This window comes from Amblyraja radiata, chromosome 40, assembly GCF_010909765.2.
Source record: "Amblyraja radiata isolate CabotCenter1 chromosome 40, sAmbRad1.1.pri, whole genome shotgun sequence".
Lineage (NCBI taxonomy): Eukaryota > Metazoa > Chordata > Chondrichthyes > Rajiformes > Rajidae > Amblyraja > Amblyraja radiata.
The window spans coordinates 5,016,606-5,033,756 of record NC_045995.1 but is presented as its reverse complement, the minus strand read 5'-3'; the positions used below and the strand labels follow the sequence as shown (position 1 = coordinate 5,033,756).

At 44.0% G+C, this 17,151-nt stretch overlaps 1 protein-coding gene across 1 annotated transcript in view; it reads left to right on the top strand.

Moving 5' to 3' along the window:
• Positions 1-16,291, top strand: part of LOC116967536 — a 30,431-nt gene extending 14,140 nt beyond the window's left edge. The window contains exons 5-7 of the mRNA XM_033014167.1: positions 4,088-4,247; positions 4,332-4,429; positions 15,928-16,291. Of these exons, the coding sequence (XP_032870058.1) occupies positions 4,088-4,247; positions 4,332-4,429; positions 15,928-16,092 (423 nt within the window). The 3' untranslated portion in view covers positions 16,093-16,291. The remainder of the gene's footprint in view (positions 1-4,087; positions 4,248-4,331; positions 4,430-15,927) is intronic.
• The last annotated feature ends 860 nt before the right edge of the window (positions 16,292-17,151 follow it).

The following is a 17,151-nucleotide window of genomic DNA, read 5'->3' as shown; positions in this document are numbered from 1 at the left end:
ACGGGCTGAAAAGATGAAGTACGAAGGGAAGCTGGCCAGGAATATAAAGAAGGGCAGTATAAGCTTCTTTCGATATATTAAGGGAAAAAGAGTAACAAAGTCAAATGTGAGTCCCTTGAAGGCAGACACGGGTGAAATTATTATGGGCAACAAGGAAATGGCAGAAGAGTTGAATAGGTACTTCGGATCTGTCTTCACTAAGGAAGACACAAACAATCTCCCAGATGTACTGAAGGACAGAGGATCTAAGGGGGTAGAGGAACTGAAAGAAATTTTCATTAGGCGAGAAATAGTATTGGGTAGGCTAATGGGACTGAAGGATGAAAAATCCCGTAGGCCTGATGGCCTGCATCCCAGGGTCCTCAGGGAAGTGGCTCTAGAAATAGTGGACGCATTTGTGATAATTTTCCAATGTTCTGTAGATTCAGGATCAGTTCTTGTGGATTGGTGGATAGCTAATGTTATCCCACTTTTCAAGAAAATGGGGAATTACAGACCAGTTAGCCTGACTTCGGTGGTGGGAAAGATGCTGGAGTCAATTATTAAAGCAGTAATAATGGGGCATTTGGATAGCAGTAAAAGGATTAGTCCAAGTCAACATGGATTTATGAAAGGGAAATCATGCTTGACTAATCTTCTGGAATTTTTTGAAGATGTGACAAGTAAAATAGATGAAGGGGTGCCAGTGGATGTAGTGTATCTAGACTTTCAGAAAGCCTATGATAAGGTCCCGCACGGGAGACTGGTGACTAAAATGAGAGCACATGGTATTGGGGGTTGGGTGTTGACATGGATAGAAAATTGGTTGGCAGACCGGAAGCAAGGAGTAGGAGTGAACGGGTCCTTTTCAGAATGGCAGGCAGTGGCGAGTGGAGTGCCACAAGGCTCGGTGTTGGGGCCGCAACTGTTTACCATATACTGAATATTAATGATTTGGAAGAGGGAATTAGGAGTAACAGTAGCAAGTTTGCGGTTGACACAAAGCTGGGAGGCAGTGTGAACTGTGCAGAGGATGTTAGGAGGTTGCAGTGTGACCTGGACAGGTTGAGTGAGTGGGCAGATGCGTGGCAGATGCAGTATAATATAGATAAATGTGAGGTTATCCACTTTGGCGGCAAAAACAAGGGGGCAGATTATTATCTCAATGGGGTTAGGTTAGGTAAGGGGGAGGTGCAGTGAGACCTGGGTGTCCTTGTACACCGGTCACTGAAAGTTGGCTTGCAGGTACAGCAGGCAGTGAAGAAAGCTAATGGAATGTTGGCCTTCATAACAAGAGGATTTCAGTATAGGAGTAAAGAGGTTCTTCTGCAGTTGTATAGGGCTCTGGTGAGACCACATCTGGAGTATTGTGTACAGTTTTGGTCTCCTAATTTGAGGAAGGACATCCTTGTGATTGAGGCAGTGCAGCGTAGGTTCACGAGATTGATCCCTGGGATGGCGGGACTGTCATATGAGGAAAGATTGAAAAGACTAGGCTTGTATTCACTGGAGTTTAGAAGGATGAGGGGTAGTCTTATAGAAACATATATACTTATAAAACGACTGGACAAGCTAGATGCAGGAAAAATGTTCCCAATGTTGGGCGAGTCCAGAACCAGGGGCCACAGTCTTAGATTAAAGGGGAGACCATTTAAGACTGAGGTGAGAAAAAACTTTTTCACCCAGAGAGTTGTGAATTTATGGAATTCCCTGCCACAGAGGGCAGTGGAGGCCAAATCACTGGATGGATTTAAGAGAGGGTTAGATAGAGCTCTAGGGGCTAGTGGAGTCAAGGGATATGGGGAGAAGGCAGGCATGGGTTACTGATAGGGGATGATCAGCCATGATCACGGGGCCAAGGAAAGAGTGTTCACGTCGCGGCCCTGTTTCAACCAATCTTTCCACCACCACGCACAAGAAGCACAAGAAGCGCAAGACAGACACCATTGTGCAGATGCCGAGAAGTGTGTTCAGCTCTGGGTGAACAACTTCTAATCTTGTGTGTGGACTCGATAAGAAGAAGAAGCAGAAGAAGCCATGATCACAATGAATGCTGGCTTCTGCACCTATTTTCTATGTTTCTATGTAACATGGCCTTCCAACGTCTATACTCAGTACTCTGACCAATGAATGCCAATGTGCCAAAAGCCTTTTTGACCACCTGATCTACCTGCGACTCAACATTCACGGAACCATGCACCTGACTACAGATGTTAAGCTCACTGGCCTATGGTTCCCATCATTTTCCCTGGAGCTCTTCTTGAATAGAGGCACATTTGCTTCCCTCCAGTCTTCCGGCATCTCCCCTGTATTTAAAGACGACATGAATTTCAACCAGGGCTCCTGCAATTTCCTCTCTAGTTCCCCACAATGCCCTCGGATATATCTGACCAGGCCCTGGACATTTGTCCACCTTCATATCATATAACCATACAAACATATAACAATTACATGTTACTTTTTAAGAAAGGCGGGAGAGAGAAAACAGGGAACCAGTTAGCCTGACGGTGGTGGGGAAGCTAATGGAGTAATGGATAAAAGTAAAAAGTAAAAAACAATTACACCTTCAGGATTTCATTGACGGTATCACTGACTGCTCTCCAGACACTTCCACTGACCGCCCCAAGTTTCTCTGTCTTCCTGTCTTTCTCCTCGGTAAATACAGAGGAGAAATACTCATTGATGATCTTGCCCATCTCCTGTGGCTCCACACATAGGCAACCGCTTTGATTCCTGAGAGGTCCCACTCTCTGGTTACCCTTTTCCCCGTTATGTATTTATAAATCCACTTGGGATTTTCCTTAATGCTATCTGGCAGATCTATCTCCTGGCCGTTTTTTGCCCTTCTGATTTCCTTTTTCAGTTTACTCCTTAGTTTCTGAAACTCCTCCAGGGATAAACCTTATCTAAGATGCCTATACCTGTCCCATGTGTTCTTATTCTTGACCAATGCTTCAAATTCTCTCGTCAGCCAAGCAACCTTACATTTGTCTGCCTTGCCCTTCATTCTAACAGGGACGTACATAAACTGAACTTTTGTCTGCACACTTACACAATCCTACTGGGCTGATGTTCCTTTCCCCTCAAATAACCTGCTCCAGTCAACTTGAACAAGACCTCCTCTCATACCCTCAAAGATGGCCTTGCCCCATTTGAGCATTTTAACACTTTTCTTACACTGAGGGGCGTTTTTTATACACCGGGTGTTGTGGGTGCCTGGAATGTTTTACCATTCTGATACGATAGTGGCATTTAAGAGGCTTTTAGATGGGCACGCCAATATGCAGGGAATAGAGGGATATGGATCTTTGTATCATGCCCATCACAGACATTGTGGGATTAAGGGTCCTCTCCTGTTCAATACTGAACTGTTCCATGTTTATGTAAACCTGGAAAAGCTGATCTCACCGTTTACTCAGCCTTGCTATTTGTGCCGTAAAGTCCTCACATTTTCCCACCTTGTATTCCATCTGCCATGTTCTTGCCCGTTCACTTACTCCATGCAGCTGATGCCTCCTGAATCCCCTCACCTGGCTTTATATCAGCCACAAGCATAGACATTGTACCTACACTTTCTCACCAGATTACTGAGCCACACAACCAACTGCTCACACTGGCACAAATTCAATGTTACATTTTTTTGCTGACTGACCAATTATCTATATCATCCTGTGTCTGAAACTTTCATCCACACAGGGACAATTAATGAATAGTCTGCAAACTTTGTTACCAGGCCCCCAATATTTACACAGGTGTAAGTTACAGAGTAATGGACTGAATACTGAGAAGCTCAGAGCAAACTCAAAATCTGCTCTTCGGGCCAGAGGTAACTCACAAGGGAAGGAAATGGATAATGACCACTAGGGAGAGCAACATTTGCAGGTGGAGTTTGTCTGAGACAGAGAGACCCCACTGATGACAAACCAAGAGTGAGCAATGTGTCGCCGTGGATGTCAGTAGATGATTGAAGGGGATGAATGGGTTGTGTCTGACAGGACAGTTACATCCAGTCAGCATCAACCTCAGTGTTATTTAACGGTGAGGATCAGTGTTCTTGCAGCTCTCATTGTAACCACTTCTTCTTTGTCTAATTCCTTGTCTAATTCAGCTGCAGAATTTCAAACCGACCTTTCCTGAAGAGTATCCAGTCATTCCGGGAAATGCCATTCACGGAGTTGCTTTCATATTTGACATGACCACTATGGACAACATCAGTGGGAATATAATGTTGCGGTTTCAGGAATTACAGACCATCGCAGCACAGATATGTAGGTGCTTTCTTTTGATCAGTGTAATATTTCTCGTTGTTCTGTGGTAGCGATATACTGATATCAATCAAATGTTTCTTCCAGGTGGTCACAGGGTTGTGATTGGGACCAAGTTTGAAAAGTTAGGGATAAACGAGAAGAACCATGCGTGGATTTATGAATACAAGCCCCTGCAGCAGAAGGTAATAATCTGTTGTGTCGGGAGTAAAGATATTATGACAGCAAAGGTCTAATAATCCACTATTCCTGGGACTTGCAAATGTTCTGGTTTCTTGGATGTTCCTCCTATTAATACCCAGACAAACTGTGATTGAATACATAACAGTGAACAACGAAGAATACAGCACAGGAACAGGCCCTTCGGCCCACCATATGTGTGATGATTAACATGATGTCAGTCTAACTAATCCCATCTGCCTGCACATGGTCTATATCCCTCTGATCCCTGCGTTTGTTAAATGCCTTTTGAACATTGCTGCCATATCTGCTTCCACCACCACCCCTGGCAGCATGTTCCAGATAGTCACAATGCTATGGATAAAAAACATGCCCCACACAACTTCTTTCAACTTTGTCCCACTCAGCTTAAAGCTCTGCCTCGAGACCTTGACATTTCCACTTTGGGAAAAAGGTTCGGACTGTCTACCCTGACTATGCGGCTTATTGTTTTATACACTTTTATCAGGTTGCCTCACTTTCCAGAGAAAACAATCCAAGTTTGTCTAACCTCTCCTTATATCTAATACTCGCCAACCCAAGCAACATCCTGGTAAACCTCTTGTGCATCCTCTCACAAGACTCCACAGCTTTCTGTTAATCGGGTGGCTGGAACCTCACACAATATTACAAAAGCAGCATAACCAAAGTTGTATGTAACTGCAACATGACTTGGGCAACGTTCACACTCAGCACTCTGACTGTTGAAGGCAAGTATGCTGTACACCTTTACTGCCCTATCTATGTGTGTTCACACTGTCAGGGAACTATGGACATGGATCCCAAGATCACTCTGTACATCAATGCTCTTCATGTTGCTGACATTTCATGTCTACTCTTCTCTTACATTTCATCTCCCAAATGTAACATATGTCTGGATTGAACTCCGGCTGCCATTTCTCTGCCCATTTTTCCAACTGCTCTACATTCTGCTGTATCGTTTAACAACTTTCCTCCCCATCCACAATTCCACAATAACATCCCTCCACCACTACTGTCTGCCTTATATGGCCAAGCCAAATTTGAATTCCATCTACCAAGTGTCCAGGCATGCCATATACCTAGTTCCCTAATTAGTTATTGCTTTCTTTATATTCCCCAAAGGTCTTGTCCTAAACCTTACTTATGCTTCTTCCTCTTGCCATTGTCTTTTCACTGAGCCTGATCATTCAAATTGACAAGATTCACTTCTATTGACACAAGCAATGATGCTTGATTAAAAAATGTAACATACAGCACAAATCCTGATGATGCACTATGATACAAATCCTGATGATGCACTACTAGTCAGATTTCCACCACCCTCTGTCTTTTATCACAAAGTCAATTTGGCATCAGATTAGCCATCTTGCCTTGGCTTCCATTGGCCTTAACCTCTGGACCAGCCTAGAATACGGGATCTTGTCAACTGTCTGAGTGAAGTCCAAGTAGATGATGTCTCCAGCATCTGCTCCAGCATATTTTGTCTACATTCCAAGTACAGAAAGGATGGGTTGCACTTGAACCCGAGGGGGACCAATATCCTGGCGGGGAAATTTGCAAAGGCTACTGGGGAGACTTTAAACTAGAATGGTTGGGACGAGGGACTCAAATAGAGAAAGCTAGTAGACAGAATGGGAGGTAGGAAGCAGAAAAGGGAAGCACTCGGACACAAAAGGAGAAAGAAGAAAAAGGAAATAAACAGAGAATAAGAGGCGGGGGGTTTCTTAAATGTGCATATTTTAATGCTAGGAGCATTGTAAGAAAGGTGGATGAGCTTAGAGCCTGGATTGACACCTGGAAGTATGATGTTGTGGCGATCAGTGAAACATGGTTGCAGGAGGGCTGTGATTGGAAACTAAATATTCCAGGATTTCGTTGCTTCAGGTGTGATAGAATTGGAGGGGCAAGAGGTGGAGGTGTTGCATTGCTTGTCAGGGAAGATATTACAGCAGTGCTTTGGCAGGATAGATTGGAGGGCTCATCTAGGCAGGCTATTTGGGTGGAACTGAGAAGTGGGAAAGGTGTAGCAACACTTATAGGGGTGTATTATAGACCGCCAAATGGGGATCGAGAATTGGAAGAGCAAATATGTAAGGAGATAGCAGATATTAGTAGTAAGCACAAGGTAGTGATTGTGGGGGATTTCAACTTTTCACACATAGACTGGGAAACACATTCTGTAAATGGGCTGGATGATTTGGAGTTTGTAAAATGTGTGCAGGATAGTTTTTTGCAGCAATACATAGAGGTACCTACTAGAGGAAGGGCAGTGCTGGACCTCCTGTTAGGAAATGAGATGGGACAGGTGGCGGAGGTATGCGTTGGGGAACAGTCCGGGTCCAGTGATCACAATACCATTAGTTTCAATATAATTATGGAGAGGGTCAGAACTGGACCTAGGGTTGAGATTTTTGATTGGAGAAAGGCTAACTTTGATGAGATGCGAAATGATTTAAAAGGAGTGAACTGGGACATTTTGTTTTATGGGAAGGATGTAGAAGAGAAATGGAGGACATTTAAAGGGGAAATTGTAAGAGTACAGAATCTTTATGTTCCTGTTCGGTTGAAAGGAAACAGTAAAAATTGGAAAGAGCCCTGGTTTTCAAGGGAAATTGGACATCTTGTTCGGAAAAAGAGGGAGATCAACAATAATTATAGGCAGCATGAAGTAAATGAGGTGCTTGAGTATAAGGAATGTAAAAAGAAACTTAAGAAAGAAATTAGAAAAGCTAAAAGAAGATATGAGGTTGCTTTGGCAAGTAAGGTGAAAGTAAATCCAAAGGGTTTCTACAGCTATATTGAAAAATATAAAAGTGGATAAGTCTCCAGGTCCTGACAGGATATTCCCTAGGACATTGAGGGAAGTTAGTGTAGAAATAGCCGGGGCTATGACAGAAATATTTCAAATGTCATTAGAAACGGGAATAGTCCCCGAGGATTGGCGTACTGCGCATGTTGTTCCATTGTTTTAAAAGGGTTCTAAGAGTAAACCTAGCAATTATAGACCTGTTAGTTTGACTTCAGTGGTGGGCAAATTAATGGAAAAGATACTTAGAGATAATATATATAAGCATCTGGATAAATCGGGTCTGATTAGGAACAGTCAACATGGATTTGTGCCTGGAAGGTCATGTTTGACTAATCTTCTTGAATTTTTTGAAGCGGTTACTAGGGAAATTGACGAGGGTAAAGCAGTGGATGTTGTCTATATGGACTTTAGTAAGGCCTTTGACAAGGTTCCTCATGGAAGGTTGGTTAAGAAGGTTCAACTGTTGGGTATAAATGCAGGAGTAGCAAGATGGATTCAACAGTGGCTGAATGAGAGACGCCAGAGGTTAATGGTGGATGGCTGTTTATCAGGTTGGAGGCTGGTGACTAGTGGGGTGCCTCAGGGATCTGTGTTGGGTCCTTTGTTGTTTGTCATGTACATCAATGATCTGGACGAAGGTGTGGTAAATTGGATTAGTAAGTATGCAGATGATACCAAGATAGGGGGTGTTGTGGATAATGAAGAGGATTTCCAAAGTCTACACAGTGATTTAGGCCATTTGGAAGAATGGGCTGAAAGATGGCAGATGGAGTTTAATGCCGATAAATGTGAGGTGCTACACCTCGGCAGGACAAATCAAAATAGGACGTATATGGTAAATGGTAGGGAATTGAACAATACAGTGGAACAGAGGAATCTAGGAATAACCGTGCATAGTTCCTTGAAGGTGGAATCTCATATAGATAGGGTGGTAAAACAAGCTTTTGGTATGCTAGCCTTTATAAATCAGAGCATTGAGTATAGAAGCTGGGATGTAATGTTAAAATTGTACAAGGCATTGGTGAGACCAAATCTGGAGTATGGTGTACAATTTTGGTGGCCCAATTATAGGAAGGATGTCAACAAAATAGAGAGAGTACAGAGGAAATTTACTAGAATGTTGCCTGGGTTTCAGCAACTAAGTTACAGAGATAGGTTGAACAAGTTAGGTCTTTATTCTCTGGAGCGCAGAAGGTTAAGGGGGGACTCGATAGAGGTCTTTAAAATGATGAGAGGGATAGACAGAGTTGATGTGGACAAGCTTTTCCCTTTGAGAATAGGGAAGATTCAAACAAGAGGACATGACTTCAGAATTAAGGGACAGAAGTTTAGGGGTAACATGAGGGGGAACTTCTTTACTCAGAGTGGTAGCTGTGTGGAATGAGCTTCCAGTGGAAGTGGTGGAGGCAGGTTCGATGGTATCATTTAGAAATAAATTGGATAGGCATATGGATGAGAAGGGAATGGAGGGTCATGGTATGAGTGCAGGCAGGTGGGACTAAGGGAAAATAATTGTTCAGCACGGACTAGTAGGGCCGAGATGGCCTGTTTCCGTGCTGTAATTGTTATATGGTTATATGGTTATATGATGTCTACCACTCTGCCTTGATCAACCTTCTTACTTGCTTCATCGAAAAACTCAGTCAAATTAGTGAGACAGATTTCCCCCCACTTACACTCAAGCTGACTATCCCTGATCAGTTTCAAATCCAAATAAATCCTGTTGTGTAGAATTATCTCCAATCATTTCCCTACTACTTATGTAAGACTCATGGTGTATGTAAGAATCTTATGTAAGACTCATGGTGTATAGTTACCTGTCTTATCTCTGCTGCTCTATTTGACTAACAATGTTCGCCAGTTTCCCGGTATGTCACCTGCAACTAACAATGTTGCTAAATCTCAGCCACGGCCTCAGCCATCTAATTCCACAGCAACCTGCGATCAATCTCATCTGGCCCTGGGGAATTATCCACCCTTATGTGTTCCAAGACATCAACAGCTGCACCTTCTTAATACTGACCTGGTCCACACTATCAAAGTATCTCAGTCTGTCCCGCTGAGTTACTCCAGCATTTTGTGTCTACCTCTCCCTGACCTCACTGTCAGTGACATCATCTTCTTGCTGAATATGAAAGATTCATTTAACATAGAAACGCAGAAAATAGGTGCAGGGATTGGCCATTCAGCCCTTCGAGCCAGCACTGCAATTCAATATGATCATGGCTGATCATCCAAAATCAGTCCCCCGTTCCAGCTTTAACCCCCATATTCCTTCATTCCCTTAGCCCTAAGAGCTAAATCTACCTCTCTCTTGAAAATATCCAGTGAAATGGCCATTGCCTTCTGTGGCAGAGAATTGCACAGATTCACAACTCTCTGTGTGAAAAGTATTTCCTCATCTCTGTTCTAAATAGCCGACCCCTTATTCTTAAACTGTGGCCCCTGGTTCTGGACTCCCCCAACATCGGGAACATGTTTCCTGCATCTAGCCTGGCCAATCCTCTAAGAATTTTGTATCTTTCTGTAAGATCCCCTCGCATACTTCTAAATTCCAGCTAATACAAGCCCAGTCGATCCATTCTTTCATCATATGTCAGTCCCGCCATCCTGGGAATTAACCCAGTGAACCTACGCTGCACTCCCTCAATAGCAATAATATATTCTTCAAATTAGGAGACGAAAATTGCAAACAGTATTCCAGGTGTGGTCTCACCAGGGCCCTGTACAACTGCAGTGGGACCTCCTTGCTCCTAAACTCAAATCATATAACCATATAACAATTACAGCACGGAAACATGCCATCTCGGCCCTTCCAGTCCATGCCGAACACTTACTCTCACCTAGTCCCATCTACCTGCACTCAGACCATAACCCTCCATTCCTTTACCGTCCAAAAACCTAACCAATTTATTTTTAAATTAAAAAATCGAACCTGCCTCCACCACTTCGACTGGAAGCTCATTCCTCACAGCTACCAATCTCTGAGTAAAGAAGTTCCCCCTCATGTTACCCCTAAACTTAATTCACCCTCATGTTACCCCTAAACTGTACCTTAATTCTCAAATCATGTCCTCGTTTGAATCTTCCCTACTCTCATTGGAAAATGCGTATCCACGTCAACTCTGTCTATCCCTCTCATAATTATAAAGACCTCTATCTTCCCCCCTTAACCATCTGCGCTCCAAAGAATAAAGGCCTAACTTGTTCAACCTTTTTCTGTTACTTAGTTGCTGAAACCCAGGCAACATTCTAGTAAATCTCCTCTGTACTCTCTCTATTTTGTTGACATCTTTCCTATAATATGGCGACCAAAATTGTACACCATACTCCAGAATTGGCCTCACCAATGCCTTGTACAATTTTCACATTACATCCCAACTTCTGTACTCAATGCTCTGATTTATAAAGGCCAGCACAACAAAAACATTCTTTACCACCCTATCTACATGAGATTCCACCTTCAGGGAACTATGCGCAGTTATTCCTAGATCCCTCTGTTCAACTGCATTCCTCAATTTGCTACCATTTACCATGTACGTCCTATTTTGATTTGTCCTGCCAAGATGTAGCACCTCACACTTATCAGCATTAAACTCCATCTGCCATCTTTCAGCCCACTCTTCCAAATGACCTAAATCTCTCTGTAGACTTTGTAAATCTACTTCATTATCCACAACACCACCTATCTTAGTATCATATGCATACTTACTAATCCAATTTACCACACCATCATCCAGATCATTGATGTATATGACCAACAACAGTGGACCCAACACAGAGCCCTGAGGCACCCCACTGGTCACTGGCTCCAACCTGACAAACAGCCATCCACCATTACTCTCTGGCATCTCCCATTCAGCAATTGTTGAATCCATCTTGCTACTCCACCATTAATACCCAACGATTGAACCTTCTTAACCAACCTTCCACGTGGAATCTTGTAAAAGGCCTTACTCACGTCCATATAGACAACATCCACCGCTTTACCCTCATCAATTTCCCTGGTAACCTCTTCAATAAATTCAAGAAGATTAGTCAAACATGACCTTTCAGGCACAAATCCATGTTGACTGTTCCTAATCAGACCCTGTTTATCCAGATGCTTATATATATTATCTCTAAGTATCCTTTCCATTAATTTGCCCACCACTGAAGTCAAACTAACAGGTCTATAGTTGCTAGGTTTACCCTTACAACCCTTTTTCAACAATGGAACAACATGCGCAGTACGCCAATCCTCCGGCAGCATTCCCGTTTCTAATGATATATTAAATATTTCTGTCATAGCCCCTGCTATTTCTACACTAACTGTCCTCAATGTCCTATGGAATATCCTGTCAGGGCCTGGAGACTTATCCTCTTTTATATTTTTCAAAAGTGTCAGTACTTCCTCTTCTTTGAATCTTATAGTTTCCATAGCTACTCTACTTCTTTCCCTCACCTCACATAATGCAATATCCTTCTCCTTGATGAATACCGAAGAAAAGAAATTGTTCAATATCTCCCCCATCTCTTTTGGCTCTGCAGATAGCTGTCCACTCTGACTCTCTAATGGACCAATTTTATATCTCGTTATCCTTTTGCTATTAATATAGCTGCAGAAACCCTTTGGATTCTCGCAAATCCTCTCGCATGCTTACTTTCAGTGACTGATGTACAAGCACACCCAGGTCTCGTTGCATATCCCCTTCTAATCTGACACCACTTATCTAATAATCTGCCTTCCTGTTCTTGCCAGTAAAGTGGATAACCTCGCATTAATTCACATTACACTGCGTCTGTCATGCTTCTTGGTTCTTGGTACTTAGGTCCAAAATATTCCAACTGGAATTTAAACTGGAGGTGGTAAAGGGAGGGTTTAAGCCTGAAAGGGTAGGCATCGCCCGCTCCGCGGTGACTCCAGCGCTGCGCCGCCACTGTAGCAGCCCTGGTCCGGTTCCCGGTCCCCGGCATGAAAGGCCGCTCCGATCCAGCTGGTAGGCCGCGAGGTGGGAGCGAGGACGCGACTCGGAGAAATAGTCGGGTCCCCGCCAGGAAGAGACTGGGAAACGGTTTCCCCCTTACCCTGCTCCCTTTCCCCCACATAGAAAAGTTAAAGTTTCCCCCTCACACAACCTATCCATGTCACCCTGCAGCCCCATAGCAACCTCCTCACAGCTCACACTGCCACCCAACTTTGTGTCATCTGCAAACTTAGAGATGTTACATTTAATTCCCTCATATACATCTTTAGTATATATTGTAAACAACTGGAGTCCCAGCACCGAGCCTTGCGGCACCCTACTAGTCACTGCCTGTCATTCTGAAATTATTTAGCATCCTGACACATAGCCTGGCAGTAAACATAGAACCTTTAACTCCCAGTGGACCCACACTTTCCTTGGCTACTCTTTTGCTCTTGATAACTTTATCTCCTTAATTCATGCCCTCTTTGTGTCCATCTAAATTGCTGAAGTTCTCTGCTACATCTCTCATCCTCCTCGAGGGACGAGGGAGTTGCCAAGAGACTCATTCAGTTGATTTCACTTGCCATTAACTGCCATTTGCCTCCTGCTTTCTTCTGGATCAAACCCTCAGTATCCTTTGTCATCCCTAATCTTGCCATAAAAGATAGAAGAATACAGGACAGGAACAGGTCCTTCTGCCCACAGTGTCTGTACTGATGGCCCAATCTCCTCTGCCTGCTTGTGACCAATACCACTCCATTACTTGCATATCCATGTCCCTGTCTAAAAGCCTCTTAAACACAACCAGGTATCTTCCTCCACAACTATCCCTGGCACCCACCATTATTGGAGTCTGATGGAGTTGCTCACTCACTTGACTTCTTTACTTATACTCAATGCCCCAACAGATGTCAGAAAGCATAATGTACACCTTCTTTACCAATCTTGTGCTTGTGTTATCACTTTTAGGGAGCTATGGAGTTGGACCCAAGATTCATCTTCACATAATAATAATAATAATAATAATAATAATAATAATAATTTGTTTATAGGGACAGTGCATATTAATGAACATTTGCATGTAAATATGCGAGATTGTAGCCAATCAGTAGCTAATTTCCGTCTCTAGTAGTTAAGGGATTGAAGATGTTAATGAATGAATGAATGAATAAGATTATTGGCCAAGAATTCACATACAAATAATTTGCCTTGGTGCTCCGCCCACAAGTGACAACATGACATGCAGTGACAGTTACGAATTACACATAAAACATTAAACATTAATAATAAAACACCATTGATCAAACATGAGAACCAAACAAAATACCAGAGCAAAAGGAAGCTACAGATTTTTTGTTATTGAGTAGAGCTACTACTCGTGGAAAAGAGCTGTTTTTATGTCTGGCTGTGGCAGTTTTGACAGTCCGGAGGGAAGTGATTCAAAGAGTTTGTGGCCAGGGTGGGAGTGGTCAGAGATGATCTTGCCCGCTCACTTCCTGGCCCTTGCAGTGTACAGTTCGTCAATGGAGGAAAGGTTGCAGCCAATAACCTTCTCAGCTGATCGTACTATTCGCTGCAGCCTCCAGGTGTCGTGCTTGGTGGCTGAACCAAACCAGACCATGATGGAGAAGGTGAGAACAGACTCTACGATGGCCGTGTAGAATTAGACCATCATTGCCTGTGGCAGATTGTGCTTCCTCAGCTGTCGTAGGCAGTACATCCTCTGTTGTACTCGGAACAAGTTAGGGCTTTATTCTTTGGAGCGCAGAAGGTTAAGGGGGGACTTGATAGAGGTTTTTAAAATGATGAGAGGGATAGACAGAGTTGACGTGGAAAAGCTTTTCCCACTGAGAGTAGGGAAGATTCAAACAAGGGGACATGACTTGAGAATTAGGGGACTGAAGTTTAGGGGTAACATGAGGGGGAACTTCTTTACTCAGAGAGTGGTAGCTGTGTGGAATGAGCTTCCAGTGAAGGTGGTGGAGGCAGGTTCGTTTTTATCATTTAAAAATAAATTGGATAGTTATATGGATGGGAAAGGAATGGAGGGTTATGGTCTGAGCGCAGGTATATGGGACTAGGGGAGATTATGTGTTCGGCACGGACTAGAAGGGTCGAGATGGCCTGTTTCCGTGCTGTAATTGTTATATGGTTATATGGTTATATGGTTGTGCCTTTTTGACTGTGGCCACCCACTTAAGGTCCTTGGAGATGATGGTTCCCAGGAACTTAAAAGACTCCACAGATGTGACTGTGATGTTGTTGGTGAGTGGAGTGAGAGGAGGGGAAGCTCTCCTAATGTCTACAATCAATTCCACTGTCTTAAGAGCATTCAGCTCCAGGTTGTTGCGATGGCACCAGGACGCCAGCTGTGTCACTTCCTGTCTGTAGGCAGATTCCTCCGCATTCTGGATCAGTCCAATCAGGGTTGTGTCGTCTGCAAACTTGAGAAGCTTGTCAGAGGAGTCAGTGGAGGTGCAGTCATTGCTGTGGAGAGAGTAGAGGAGAGGGGAGAGCACTCAGCCTTGCGGTGCTCCTTTGCTGAGGGTTTGCGGGTCCGAGATGTGCTTTCCCAGCCTCACATGCTGCTCCCTGTGTGTCAGGAAGCTTGTGATCCACCGACAGAGGGGTTCAGGCACAGTCAACTCGAAAAGTTTGGAGAGTAGTAGCTCTGGCACAATAGTGTTGAACGCAGAGCTAAAATCAACAAACAAAATCCTCGCATAAACCCTGGCGGTCTAGGTGCTGGAAGATGAAGTGCAGGCCCAGGTTGACTGCGTCATCCACAGATCTATTGGCCCGATATGCAAACTGTAGAGGGTCCAGCAGGGTTTGTGAGATTTTTTGAGCTTGGCCAGCACAAGCCTTTCAAGGGTCTTCAATACTTCAGAGGTCAGTGCGACAGGTCTCTAGTCATTAAGACAGGTCTGTAGTCATCCTGGCCTTTTGGGGTACAGGGACAATGGTGGAGACTTTCAAGCAGGCAGGGACAGCACAGGTTTGCAGGGACTGGTTAAAAATGTCTGTGTAGACCGGTGCCAGTTGTACGGCACAGAGCTTGAGAGTAGAGGGGGAAACATTGTCCGATCCTGGAGATTTCCGGCATTTCTGTTTTCCGACAAGCTTCTCCACCTCCTCTATTTTTATTGTTGATGATGGAGAAGTGATGTTGTTCAAGTCGTCAAGTTTACACATACGAGATGTGCAGTGAAATGAAAAGTGGCAATGCTCACGGACTTTGTGCAAAAAGACAAACACACAACCAAACAAACTATAAACACAATCATAAACACACACATATTCAAACGTTCAGCACGGAGGGTGTGGGTAACTGGGTGTGAAGTGGTTATTGGAGGGGGGTGGGTGGGAAAGGGTCCAGTCTCTTCAGACATGAGCCTTGCATTAAGTAGGTGAGAAGTTGTGAATGGCGAGGAGTGGGTGCAGAAGGGCCCTGTCTTTGCAGACTGAGGTCAGGCTGTGAGTGGGTGTGAAATGTTGGTTGGGGTGGGAAAGAGACCAGTCTCTTCAGACTGGAGTCTTGCTTTAAGTAGGTGTGAAGTGGTGAATGGGGAGGAGTGGGTGTAGAAGGGCCCAGTCTTTGCAGACTGGGGTCTGGCTGTGTTTGTTGGGGAGGGGGAGGGGGTACCAGGGTTACATTTCTGCTTGTCAAACCTGAAGTAGAACTCATTCAGTAATACTTGTTTCTCTCCCTTCTTCCCCTCAGTTTGAGCAGTTGTCAGCATCTACTGGATTGAATAAGCAATGCATGTTTGTGGTTTCCAATCAATGGAATGGTGAACATATCACAATGATAAAACGTATTCTTGCCCTGTATGCTCTGGAGAACATGATCAGAAACATCGACCGCTCTCTGAAAATGACAGCGTAATGTACAGAGCCAAGCGTGTACACAACTGTAGAACTGGAACTCATACCAACTCCGGACCACAGTGGGTGAACTAGCTCACTTTACAAACTCCAATGTGTCAACCTGCTGTCTGATGAATGTTGAGAATTTATCAATGATATGGATATAAAGTTTCAACTCACACATTGCTGTTAATTAAAAAGACAGTTATTGCTTGTAACTTGGCGTCTAAACATGTCCTTTCGAAGTACACATCCAAAAGCCTCTTAAACATTATAATTGTATCTGCCGCCACTTCTTCCTCTGGCAGCTTGCTCCAGATACCCAATGTCCTCTGTGTGAAAATCCTATCCCTCTGTCCTCCTTTAAATTTCTCCCGCTGACCTGAAACAAATGCCCTCTCGTTCTAGACTTCCCTACCATGGGAAAAAGATCAACTTTCCATCCTATCCATGGCCCTCTTAATGTTCTCAACTGATATAAATCACCCAGCCTCCTACATTCTGGTGAGCATAAACACAGCTTAACCCATCTCTCCCCGTAACTACAGCTCTCCATTCCAGACAACATGCTCTCTTACTGCCACCACATCCTTCCTGTGTGACAACCAGACCTGCACATAGTACCCTTCAGTGTGGTCCAACCCAATGTTTGTACAATTACAACATGACGTCCGAACTCTCACACTCAGTGCCCCGGCTGGTGAAGGTAAGGTGCCAAATGCCAGATTCGCCATCCTATCCAGCTAAGGATTTGCACCTCAAGGTATTTCTACATCAACACGAAGGCCACTTACTCTACATGTTCTTCTTGATCTTGATTTCCCAAAGCATATCACCTCACTCTTGTCTGGTTAATAGACAATAGGTGCAAGAATAGGCCATTCTGCCCTTCGAGCTAGCACCGCCATTCACTGTGATCATGGCTGATCATCCATAATCAGTACCCCGTTCCTGCCTTATCTCCATATCCCCTGACTCCGCTATCTTTAAGAGCTCTATCTAACTCTCTCTTAAAAGCATCCAGAGAATGGGCCTCCACTGCCTTCTGTGGCAGAGAATTTCACAGATTCACAACTCT